Source organism: Aquarana catesbeiana, linkage group LG06 (genome assembly GCF_042186555.1).
Source record: "Aquarana catesbeiana isolate 2022-GZ linkage group LG06, ASM4218655v1, whole genome shotgun sequence".
Lineage (NCBI taxonomy): Eukaryota > Metazoa > Chordata > Amphibia > Anura > Ranidae > Aquarana > Aquarana catesbeiana.
Genome location: NC_133329.1, coordinates 72,062,310 through 72,075,815, shown reverse-complemented (window position 1 = coordinate 72,075,815; position 13,506 = coordinate 72,062,310). Strand labels below are relative to the sequence as shown.

General features: G+C 45.2%; 1 protein-coding gene across 1 annotated transcript in view; it reads right to left on the bottom strand.

Moving 5' to 3' along the window:
* LOC141148598 (uncharacterized) overlaps window positions 1-13,506 on the bottom strand; it is an 82,631-nt gene that overhangs the window by 56,461 nt on the left and 12,664 nt on the right. Inside the window, exon 3 of the mRNA XM_073636197.1 lies at window positions 8,718-9,017. Within this exon, the coding sequence (XP_073492298.1) occupies window positions 8,718-9,017 (300 nt within the window). The remainder of the gene's footprint in view (window positions 1-8,717; window positions 9,018-13,506) is intronic.

Below are 13,506 nucleotides of genomic sequence, written 5' to 3'. Positions count from 1 at the left end.
AGTGCGCTTGTAAGACCACTGCACAAATACAGTGTGACAGAAAGTATTGCAACGACCGCCATTTTATTCTCTAGGGCAGTGATGGCGAACTTTGGCACCCCAGATGTTTTGGAACTACATTTCCCATGATGCTCATCCACTCTGCAGTGTACTTGAGCATCATGGGAAATGTAGTTCCAAAACATCTGGAGTGCCAAGGTTCGCCATCACTGCTCTAGGGTGTTAGAAAAAAATATATATATATGTTTGGGGGTTCTAAGTAATTTTTTAGCAAAAAAAGTTAGAAAAAAAATATATATGTTTGGGGGTTCTAAGTAATTTTCTAGCAAAAAAAAAAAATCTGATTTTAACTTGTAAACACCAAGTCTGAAAAATAGGCCCGGTCCTTAAGTGGTTAACACATTCTATACATTAAGATAAAAAGCCTTCTGGGGTTGTGAACGGCAGGAGGGAGGAGCCGGATGTGGGCGAGGTCGGACTGCTAGAGCTGTGAGCTGGAGGCTCGGCATCCCTCCAGCCGTGATGTGCACCAGGGGCCCACGGATTGAAAGTTAGTTCTCCGTCCTCCCGCTCCCTCGTCCCGGAGAGCTGTGCAGCGTAAGCGGCTCTCACTCCTCCGCTTCATCCGAGACCCCTCTCCGGCTCTGACAGCAACAGCAAGGGGGTGGGTGGGGAGAGCGGCGATCCCGAGCAGCAGCAGACAGGAACAGCGAGTGACCGGGAACACGCTCGGATTCGCCGCACCATCTCCCCCCGCTCGACGCAGAGATCAGTGGACCACCAGGGGGGAAACTCCACAAGAGGGGACCGTTGCCGAGGCCAGCGCTGTAGGGGCTGAACACCCATGAATGACAGCATCGTGAAGGCGAGATTGGGAAGTTGTGGAAGCACCCAGGAGATACTAGGAAACTGCAAAAGGACAAGGGGGTAACAGTAAAACAGCAAGCAAAACAGCAAGCCTGGTGGGTAAGATCCTGCAAAGTTCCCTTTCTTTTCAACAAGTAGGGTAAGTGACTTTTTACTTAAACCCCTATTCAAGAGTGAACTGCATAGATACACCCCCTTTCCAGGATTCTATGGAGTACTATCTATAGTTGATTTCTCACCTGTAATACCAAATGAATGACTGATTGCTCATTACCCCTATACCCCTTCTGCAGTAATCTTTATTAGGTGTATATGAAGACACATGCGGCAGTGGGGTGTGTGTGGGTAGAGGGGCGGGTAGAGGCAAAGGCCGGAGGGAGGTAAAAAGTGAAGGGACGCAACAAAATATAAGTGGTTTTTTGACCCTCCTTGCCGTTGCTGGTACCTGGAGTGAAGGAAGTGGTGTTTTGCTCCTCTGGGCCTGGGAGGCCTGGGATTGTGCGAGAGTGAAGGGCAACCAGCTGAGCAGCATAAACCCCAGATCGAGAGCCCAGACTGGAGTGAAAGGACTGCACAAGACAGGGAGAAAATACCTAATAGACTCAGAATATATCTGGGTAAATAAGGGAGAAAACGTAAATAAAAACCGTAAACCAACCACACGCCAACACCACTTTCTGAGACCCCCCTGTTGGTGGTCCGTCTATACTGAACATACTACTGGCCCGCTCTTTGAGGGGCCGAAACAAAAAGAGAAATGAGAGGGAAGTCGACGAGAGGGACCACAGTGAATCCACCCAGGACAAGTGCAAGCCCAGGCACAATCATGAGATATATGGTAAATGATGGTGGGAAGGAGAATCTGGGAGATCCAACCGGGGCAACAGCGGCTACAGGTGCAAAAAGTAAAACACCAGAACGCTCAGGTAAAGCGGGGTCAAGAAGGCAAACGACTGAAGGGGATGTAAGATACCAAGGAAGCAACATTGAAGCCGAATCGCTAGTTGAAACTCAGTATGACAGAACACTTCCCACCAAGGAGGAAATCGCAGAGATGTTCGCAAGGTTGGAGATTTCAATCAAAGAAGAGTTCAGCACGGTACGTGAAAATATGGGACACATTCTCAAAAGAGTGGAGGAGGTTGAATCTTCAGTGGACAAACATGGAGTTGAAATCCAAAATTTAAAACACAAGATGGAAGCGATGCAGGTGGAACAGAGAAACATCAAATACGCCTTGGAAGACCAGGAGAAACGCAGTAGAAGAAAAAACCTCCGGATTAGAGGACTCCCAGAATCGCAAGAAGGAACAGAGAACTTGCAACTCAAAATGGAAGAAATCTTCAGAGATCTGATGGACCCAGCAGAAGCCGGCAGAAAGCTCAAATTGGACAGAGTGCACAGAGTAAGAAAACCACCAGAAATTAGGGGAGATGCACCACAAGACATCATCGTGCGATTTCACAACTTCGCGGATAAAGAACAGATAACCTCTAACCTAAAGAAGAATCGCCAGGCCAAATATGGAGAAACAAACCTTCACATCTTCCAAGACCTCACAGTGGCAACCCTTAATAGGAGAAGAATTCAGAAACCCCTCCTAGCAACTTTAAAATCGCATGGAGTCCAATACTCCTGGGGCTTCCCTGCTTGCCTAATTGGACGCAAAGAAGGCCGAAAGGCCGTGCTCAGATTCCCGGAAGACACACAAAAATTTTGTGAGCGACTAGAGATACCCCTGGTGGAAATCCCAGGCTGGTGGGAGAGGAACACTAGCCAGGAACCAACAGGGGAAACACCTAGCTGGAGGCTTGTAGGCAACCCGTAACTGATCTGCGGTAAACCTAAAATTTAAATCAAACACTAGGATCAATAATGAGGGAAACAAAAAAAAAAAACCAATGATGTCTCAATAGGCCATGGAGCCGGTAGGGAGGGGGCTGAGGGGGGGAGCGGGACGAGGGAGGCGGGAGATACGAGGGGGGGATTGCCGGGACTGACAGCTATCTCACAAGCAATGAAAAACTTGCAGTATCGATCTTATCCCGCCCCGAGCTCAACCTCTGGGGGACGACCGGGGGGCCAGGAGGTGGAGGGGGGCCACGGTTATTTTTTAGGTCGAGCTAAGACCTGTTTTACCCCAAAAATTAGGGGAAGGGAATGGGGGGGGAGGGGGGTTTCTGGAGGGTAGGGAGGGGATGGGCGGAGGGAGGGGGTGGGGGGACACGAGAGAGCCCAACAGAGCCAGATACGTCAGGAGCCTGTCGATCAGGAAACAGAGCGCAAAAAACAGAGCGCAATGACAGCTAGCTTAAAAGTTATCTCTTATAACGTAAGGGGTTTAAATGCCTGTGTAAAGCGAGCCAATATCCTAGAGGAATTGAAGTACCTAAAGGCCGAGGTAGCAATGCTTCAGGAGACACATCTCAGCGTCAATAGAAACCAAAAAATCTATTCTAGAGATTTCCCAAGGTGGTACTACAGCGACACTCCAATCAGGGGCGCAAGAGGAGTGGCCATAGGGTTTGCCAAGGGAACTAGATTTGAATTAGAGGAGAGGCTGTCTGACCCGGAGGGGAGGTTTCTCTTCCTTAAAGGAAAAATTAATGGTTGGAACTGTTCCCTGGCAAACATTTATGGGCCAAATAAAAATACTCACAGATACGTAACAAGCATACTGACTAAATTTGGGATATTTAGGTCGGGGAGGGCCATAGTGGGTGGAGATTTCAACCTGTGTCTGGACCCGGAGAGAGATTGTTCGTCTTGTGCGCGGGGGAGGGGAGGAGTGTGGGCCGAGAAATTAAAAAAAAAGATGCACCAACTCCAGCTAGTAGATGTCTGGAGGATACAGCAAGGTGAAGCAAGGGACTACACTTACTTCTCCCCCGTGCACGAGACATACTCAAGACTCGATTTCTTCTTGGTGGAGCATAGGCTGCTGGAGGAGATCACGGGTGTTGCCATTGGTAATATGACATTCTCGGACCACTCACCCGTGATCTTGCATATAAAGTTAGGAGAAGCTGATAGGCAGAGTACGGGGTGGAGATTGAACGAGGATTTGTTAGCCGACAAAGATACTTTAAGGAGAATAAAAGTAGAGCTGGAGTGGTTCTTTAAAATCAATACCCCCGGGGAGGTAAATGAGGCAACAATTTGGGAAGCCCATAAAACTTATATAAGGGGTATCCTTCTGATGATCGGGGGGGGGGGAAATAAGAGAGCAAAGAATCACAAGATAGCCCTGATCAAGGAGATACAAGAACTGGAACAACAACATAAAGCATCAGGAGGGAGGGAGATATGGGCAAAACTACTTAGAAGGAGGGAAGAGCTGAGGACCTCCCTGGAACATGAGACACGCAAAACTTATTTTTTGGTTAAAAAAGAGAGATATCTTAATGGAAACAAACCCGGTAGACTCTTAGCAAGTGCTTTAAAAAAGAAGAAGGCGAGCCAATACATTGAAAGAATTAGGACCAGTTCAGGCGAGATTAAGCATAGAACGCGAGATATAGCTAATGCCTTTCAAGCATTTTACAGGTCATTGTACGCAATTAACGCGGATGACTCTCGGGAACGGGATAAACATAAGCATGAGGCTAGCAAAGTGTTCCTAAGGGAGGCAAACTTAAAAAAGATCACGGAAGAAGACAGTAACATATTAGATGCCCCGGTGACCCTACAGGAACTAAGGAAAGCCATCCAGGATATTCCAAACGGGAAAAGCCCAGGGCCCGATGGGTTGACTGCCCTCTACTACAAAAAGCTACAGGAGCCACTGCTCCCCATACTGTGCTCTTATATTAATGGGATAGGGGAAAGCTGGGAAATGCGAAAGGAAGCCCAAGAAGCGCACATTACTGTTATAAAAAAGGAGGGAAAGGATGGCACCTTGTGCTCCTGCTATAGACCCATCTCACTCCTGAACGTAGATACGAAGATCTACGCAAAGATTCTTGCAGAAAGACTTAAAAAGGTTATAAAAGAAGTGATCCACTCTGACCAGGTAGGATTCGTACCCGGGAGGGAGGGGAAGGACAACAGCATTAAAACATTAATGCTGACCCAGATAATGAGGGACAGGGGAGCCCCAGGTCTACTCCTGTCGGTGGATGCGGAAAAAGCATTCGACAGGGTAGACTGGGGCTTCATGTGGAATACCCTGAAAGAGATCGGCTTGGGGAATAAAATGATTGGAAGGATTAAGGCCCTGTATACCAACCCCACCGCCAGAGTGAAAATCAATGGCACCCTGTCCGGACCCATCGCGCTGCGGAATGGTACCAGGCAGGGATGCCCGCTCTCCCCACTGTTGTTCGTGTTGACACTGGAGCCGTTGTTGGCCAAGATAAGATCTAACCCCGATATTAGTGGAGTAAAAATCGGGGAAGACGAGTTCAAAATCGCAGCATTCGCTGATGATGTCCTGCTATATGTCACCCGTCCGAGGATAACACTCCCCAACTTACTAGAGACCCTTAGAAACTATAGCCAAATATCTAATTTCCGGGTAAATACGACCAAGTCGGAAGTAATGGAAGTGGTAAAAGATAAGGAAGGGGATAAGGCCTACCAAAAGAGTCTGCCATTTAAGTGGGGGATAAAAGAACTGAGCTACTTGGGGGTTAAAATATCATCAACAAAAGAGACATTGTTCCAAGCTAACTTTATGACCCTCCTAAATGAGATTAGGGCTGAGCTAAATAGATTCCCACGGAACCGACTATCTTGGGGAGGCAGAATAAACGTAATCAAAATGTCAATTCTCCCCAAAATCACATACAAAATTCAAATGCTTCCAATAGCAATCTCACAAAGTTTTTTGAATAAAATACACACATTATTTTTAAGATTTATTTGGAGGGGGAAGAAGCCACGAGTAAAGTATGCACAATTAGTGAACGCCAGAAGGAGGGGGGGCTGGGGGGCACCAGATATTAAAAGATATTACACAGCAATAATACTATCACGAATCCCGGAATGGATCAACAATAATAAAGATAAACAATGGGTGAGAATAGAGAGCACAAGGAGTGGGGTAGATTTAGGGAAAAATGTTTGGATACCACCACAATTTAGAAATATGAGCACAAATGTATTTGATATTACGAAACACGTCTTGAACACTTGGGACACAATATTCACTAAAGAGAAGTGGAGATACAACTCGCCATTAGTCCCAATTAAGGGTACGGATTATTTTCCCCCGGGGAAGGAGGACATAGCTGGAAGATGGATTCTGAGTGATGAAGTACAGCTTAAAGATATTACCAGTCAGGGAACGCTGTGTGCCTACCAGGAACTTAAGGCAAAAGAAAATTGGTTTGTTCTGGATAATTGGAAATACAGGCAACTGAAGCATTTTGTAGAATCCCTCCCTCAGCCAATCAGGCTGATAGAAGATCTATACCCCCTTGAAAAAGCCTGTATAAAAAAAAATAGGAGAGGAGGAATGTCCAGGATCTATAGAACCTTGGTAGGAATGGGGGAGGTTGAGCGCCCAGGATTCCTTCGGAAATGGGAGGAGGAGATAGGTAACAAGATTAGTGAAAAGGAGGCGAGGAGGGTCCTGAGTAGAGTAAACGCTACATCAGTAAACTATAAGATAGCGGAAATGAACTTTAGAATTTTGGCCAGAATGTATTTCACCCTGGACCTGGCGCATAAGATCCAGGATTGTACCTCACAGTACTGCTGGAGGGGATGTGGGGAAGTGGGGACAATGCTACATGTCTGGTGGTCGTGTCCGGTACTGAAAAAATTTTGGGAGGAGATAAGGAAGACCATATATTTGATTACCAACCAGAATGTACCAGACGACCCTTGGGTATGCCTGCACCATGGCAGCAACATCTCCTCCAAGCGTTACCGGAGAATACTGCTACCACACCTCCTCAACGCAGCTAAGAGTCTCATCCCTAGACACTGGCGGGACATTAGGAGGCCTTCACTGCGGGAGTGGTTCGACAAAATAGATGAAATTTACTGTATGGAATACCTAAGATACAGTGAAGGGTTGGAGATGGAGGATTACGAAGAGACATGGAGAGATTGGGTTAGGTTCAAAACATCAAACCAGCTGGCGGAGGTGAGGGAGGAAGATGCAGACAATTCGCTTTAACAAAAATTAACAAAAATAATAAAAATACTGAAACACAAAAGTGGATAAAAATTTATAAAAAAAAATAAATAAATAAATAAAAAAAAAAAAAAAAAGATAAAAAGCCTTCTGTTCTGTGTGCAGCAGCCCCCCAGCCCCTCTAATACTTACCTGAGTCTCCTCTCTAACCAGAGATGTCCACGAGTGAATCAGCCATCCGGGGCTCTCCCTCTTGATTGGCTGAGACACAGAAGCGGCGCCGTTGACTCCTGCTGCTGTCAATCAAACTCTGTTAGCCAATCAGGACAGAGAGGAAGCGTGGCCGAACATGAAGCTGCAGCTTGGCTTGGATGTCCCCATAGAATGCTGCTTGCTGTGGGGGCACTCAACAGGAGGGAGGGTCCAGGAGCTCCAGCCAGGGACCCAAGAAGAGGAGGATCCGGGCTGCTCTGTGCAAAACCACTAAGGTAAGGCAGGTAAGTATAACATGCTTGTTATTTGAATAGAAAAAAAAATGTAGACATAACAATCACTTTAAATTTAATTTAAAGCTAAATTTAAAGTTCAATTGAAATCATGGAATGTAAGCAGTGGCTACTCCATAGAGCACCTCCTGCAAAGTCAGACTAATAGTCAAGCAATCGGCGCAGCTCCCGCTACCTGCTGATTGAAGAGCTCAAGCTCAGACCTCTACAGAGAGACCACTGTTTCCACACAGAGAGCAAGGGTCCCTACAAGAAAGAAACTATCTAAACCATGATAAAGAGAAAAAAAATACTGTCAGCTATAGACATTTACAAAAGGTATGGAAGGACTCAATGGATTACTGTTACCGGTAATCAGTTATCATGTGGTCACTATGATTGCTCATAGTGATCACATGATTACAATGTAAACTTAACAGTCATTAAAAGAGAAGTATAGAATTTTATTTTTATTTTAGATTCATACTTGCCTAGGTGGATGCAGCATCGGTCCAATGCTGTATCTGTCCCCTGCCGGCTCTAAGGCTGAGAACTGAGCAATCAAACACCACTGATCGCTTGGTCCTCAAAGCTCCCTGAGCAGAGAGCTGGTGACTCTGTTACCGCTGTCTGCTCTCCCCCTCCAGTACTCACTGGAGTGCTGGGCTGTGGAGGGGGAGGGAGCAGCTGACTCAGGCTCTCAGACATGTGGGCGGATCCCCACCATATGGTCGCTATCTTTCCTGAACAGAAAGTATGTTTGGCTGTACTTCTCCTTTAATGGTTTGCATTCCTGACTGCTTGCTAAGTGTTGTGAAGCTGTGATTGGCTCACAGCTATCACATGGTACCTGCCTACCTGTACCATGAGATTAGCTGTAGCCAATCACAGCATGTCAGCGGTAACTAAGCTGTCATGAATGTTAACCCATTCATAACAGCTAAAACTACTTCACTGATATAATTAATAACAGTGTAAAAAAAAATTGGGACTGCTCAGATGTGATCAGGGAAGGAATGCTCAGCATAGAAACACACTGAAAACTGAGCATGTGCACTAGCTGCCAACGCTGCTCTGCAGAACCCCTAGCTGCAGTGGAGATATGAACAGAAGTGAGGAACAGTGAACAGCAGGATTAACCAGTTTTTTTTGCATAATACAGAAGATGAATCCCATGGTGACTGAGTGATTATCATCAGCATGTAATACAGCATTTATTAATAGTTTTTAATAATGTGGGTTTAATGACAAATTAAATGCACTTTGTAAAAATACATTACCTTCATACACCAGCTGGAAGTCTTCCTGGAAGGGTATAGTAAGAGACTCGTGTTGGACTCTACAGGAGAAAGTTGGTTCTCTGTCCTCCTTAGTGGGTGTTATTGTTACTGAGCTCCTCACACTGTACGTCCCATCTGGGTGTCTCTGAGGATTCTCCATGATAACTTTGTCCAGTGTTTCTCCATCTCTGAGCCATTTAATGTCGATGTCCACCGGGTGGAACCCAGAGATGAAACTACGTAGAGAACTCTCTTTATTTGTTACCACAAACTTGTCTGTAATGTTGATCTGTGGAGGAGCTGAAACATACAGTATATATCATGTCAATATATATATTGTAATAAATTTACCAAAATCTTTCTATACATAGTACTATCTTCAGATATTCAGTATGTGGGCTTGTGTGTTTGTGTGTATATATACATGTTAAAGTCAACCTTTCACTATGGGGTCTAAAAAAAGTAATGAAACCCTGTGTTAAAACCCACGGAGCTTAATCTCCTAAACGTACCCCGTCAAGAGGGACGTTTAGGAGCATTCTAATCACTCGGCGCTGTCACATGACTGGCGCTGACCAATCAGAACCCACATAGCCCGTCCTCTCAGCAGAGAAGAAGGAGAAAGAAAGCTGAGGGGATTTCTAGGCGCCGGAACCGTGAGGTGTTTATACCGGGGCTCATAACGGGAGATCACCGCCATGCAGGTCAGCGGGACTGGGAGGAGGGTGAGGAGGGGGTCCTGTGTAGGTTCACTGTACAGATTTTTCTGTAAAGGTGAACTTACACTTTAACTGTCACGTGCTTTCATTTTTTCTGCTGGCTCCTACTTAACTACAGGAATGGTAAGTGGGATACACCAACACTCTGTCCTGGGACCAATTCTGTTTAATTTATTCATAAATGATATAGAGGTTGACATAAATAACTCAATCTCAGTGTTTGCTGATAATACAAAGCTAAACAGGGCAATAACTTCACAGTAGGATGTTGAAACTTTATAAGACCTCAATAAAATAAAGGGGTGGGCAACTACATAGCAAATTAGGTTCAATGTTGAAAAAATTTAAAGTATGCATTTTGGACTAAAAACATGCATGCAAGTTACTCTCTAGTGATAGTACCTTTGGGGGAATCCAGAATGAAAAAGATCTGGGGGTCCTAGTAGATCACAGGCTCAGCAATGGCATGCAATGCCAAGCTACAGCAAACAAAACAAGCTTAATATTAGCGTGCATTAAAAAGGGTATTTACTCAAGGGATAAAATCACATTTCTACCACTTTACACGACTCTGGTTAGGCCACATCTTGAGTATGCGATCCAGTTCTGGTCACCAGTCCTCAGGAAGGATGTGCTGGAACTGGAGAGAGCCCAGAGGAGAGCAACAAAGCTAATGAGGGACTGGAGGACATCTGTACGAGGAATGACTACAAGCATTATGCCCAACAATATAGTCTGAAAAAGTAACCAGTTGATTTTTGCTGTAACTTGAGCATAGAATTGAATTGCAGGGGTTGAACAAAAATATGGAAATGCTACATGACTTGCAGGTGTGAAAGTGAAAACATGTTTTGCGTTGAAAGCAGAAGTGATTTAACATTCTTTTGCTTTCAACATAAATCCAGATAAAACGTATGTCAAGGGCGCTCAGAATATCAGGACCAGGCAGATGGTGTCTTTATTGGATAGATGAAGTAGTCTTCAAACACTTAGGGCTGCACTCAAAGAGGGAAGCAATCTCTAATAGAAAACAAATAAAAGAAAAAAAGGCGCCTCTAAGTGCAGAATTAAAACTTTTAATATCCCCAAACAAGATTAAAAACACTTACAGAATCAAGGATAAGAAGAAGCATAACATGGATGTATGAAGCAGGTGATCCGGCATCAGGAGGTCCCAGTTATCACAGCTTTCCAGGGATAACGATATGCGGCAGCAGAAGGTCCCAGGATAACCAGCAGGTGAACACCCAAGGCTCTGGGAACACTGGTGAAGCAATCGCGTCATCTGAGTCAGCGTGGAGCATGAATCCCGGAAATGACGTCAGCGGGAGCGGACAACAACCAGCATGGGCCGCAAACAGGAAATATGTCATCAAAATGGGACGCGTTTCGGAACTACTGATTGGTTCCTTCTTCAAGCCAATGACAACAGGTTTGTTAAGCTTTGCTAAGCTTCTTATAGTCTATGGGTGGAGCTGTGGGTGGGGCTATGGGCGGTGATAAGGGAAGAAAAACAATGCTGCAGCATCCCAGGAAGTAGTGTGATCCATGGGCATAGAACTGCACAGTAAACATAAAGACAGAGCGGGATGCAGCTCGTACACGAAAAGGGCAAGACAAATACAGCAAGACATTACAAAAGTATATATAAGGAAAGGAACTTAAAATCAATGAAAAAATATATCTAAAATGGAACAAAACGGTCAAACCGTACATTGCTCCTCAATAGCAGATGCCACTAAAAATGAATCGTTTAAAAGACGATCATTGGATCAATATATGGGGATAACAAACAGAATAAAGTACATAGGTATACATGCGTGTGCATGCATGCGCGCACAAGAAACAACCACAGACGCAAAAAAGCATAGATGCAAAAAAAATGCATAGATGCAAAAACGAAACAAAAACGCATAGATGCCAAAAAACGCATAGATGCAAGAAAAAACGCAAACAAACATCCATTGGATGAATCATTATGCGCACACGCATGCACACACACATGTACACATCCTATAGGAAAAACCGAATACAATTGGCCAATGGAGGACATACCTAAGGGGAATATGGGCACTGTATAATGAGCATACGTATGAAAATGAGGATGTAATGGTGAATGAAGTTCTAAAGTATGGCACTGATTTCAAAATCCTCATTTAACCCTCCAGGGGCCAAAACATTCAAAGAGAAAATCTAATACATCTCTCTGTGGCAAAGCTTTTGGAAACGCTCAGCTGGGGGGCGGTCTCTAGTCAACACCTCAATAACCCAAACCATTAGACCATCAGTGGATTTGTTATGGTATTTGAGATAGTGCCTAGGGACACTATGAGTGTCTAATCCATCAGTAATGAAACGGCGATGTTTGCCAAATCACTTACATAATGATCTGATAGTACGCCCAACATAAAAAAGTCCGCATGGGCATGTCAAACAATAGACTACATGGTCAGAAGAGCATGTGTGAAAGCCCTTGATAGGGTATGTTTTACCTTTCACACAAAAATCCTTCTGGTCATGTTTAACAAACCGACAGGTCTTACATAGCGTCTTGTGGCATTGATACATGCCCGAGATGGCCAGAAAAGTTGGAAGGGAATAACCTGGGGGTAATGGCTTACCTTTAAGTTTACTAGGTGCCACCTTACTTTTAATATTAGGGGCCTTTCTATAGGAAAATTTGGGCTTATTAGATAGGACAGGAAGAAGGTGCTCGTCCTGAAGCAGCAAAGGCCAATGCTTCCGCACGATACCCTCCATCTGTCTGTAACGAGAGTGAAATTTGGTAAAAAATCGCAGATTATCTTTATTGTTGTCAGGATGAGTGATAGGATGTGGTTGGATAGGTGCATCTCTGTAGTGAGAGTAAGCTGTTTGCACAATATCAGCTGGAAATTCTTTGTCAAGAAATTTATCTTCCAAGATCTTACTCTGGATGTCATAGTCACTGCTTCTAGTACAGTTCTTTTGGAGTCTACAGTATTGGCTTTTAGGTATGGTATTAAGCCATTGGGGGTGGTGGCAGCTTTTATAATGAAGAAAAGAGTTTCCCGCTGTTGGCTTAGTAAAATTCCTAGCATGGATCACCTTTCCAGCGAAGAATAGTTCCAAGTCAAGGAAGGCCAACTTTTCCTCATCCATGACAGAGGTAAAGTGCAAACCCATGTAGCGCTGGTAGATTTACAATCTACCGCAGATTAGGTAAATTTAGTAAATTGTGTGTTAGGAAGGTTAAAAGTTCGCCTCTGTTCCAGCTTGGCTGACATTGTGTGTGCTTCTGTGCTGACCGGTGGGTGTCGTTGTTACCATTAGTCAGTGTTGGAAGGGCAACGTGTAGAAGTGTATAGATGCTCCTTTGTCTCGGAGACAAGCTCGGTGGAGGTGGTCCTCCGAGTTGCATTCTGGGAAGAGGGTATTTATGGGACAGACGCCATGTTCTGGGGTCGTTTTACAGCCACCTGCTGGCCCTCCTGGCCGACAGGTATGCGTTAGGGAGCTACCTCGTGGTCCTCCGATCGGGAGGCCCACAATGCTACGGCGCAGGGGTGGGTCCAGAGGCTTGTCTGGGGCCTACCACCGCGGCCGAGGAATGGTCCTGAGCTGTCGGTCCTGTGTGACGAAGCTGGACAGTCGAGGAGATCCCAGGGGAGAACCCGTCTTGGAGAGATCACACAGCGTGCTGGTCTGTAGAGGGGCCTGGTGACTCAGTTGTAGGACGTATCCAAAAGAAGTGGTTATACAGCATAGTGTCGCCATTTCGGCTTAAAGGTTCAGGCACTGTGACTGACTGTTCACTGCAGAAGATCTGATACATCCTGTGGCAGAGGATCGTGCAGATTTACCCCCCCAAGTTAGTCTGTGGCAGAGACTTTAGATTCGTGCTGCGTACTGGCTGCTAGACCGGTGAGAGAGGCCTATCCAGACGAGCAGAGAGTGTGTCCCTTGAGAGGAACGCATTCCACATAATTATCTGAATTCTACCGGGACATTTGTTGCTAAGATCTTGTAAGAAGATATTTGAGTTTCTCCTGAAAGTTTCCTTTTCCGCCTTTTTCCTGCTACTTCCTAAA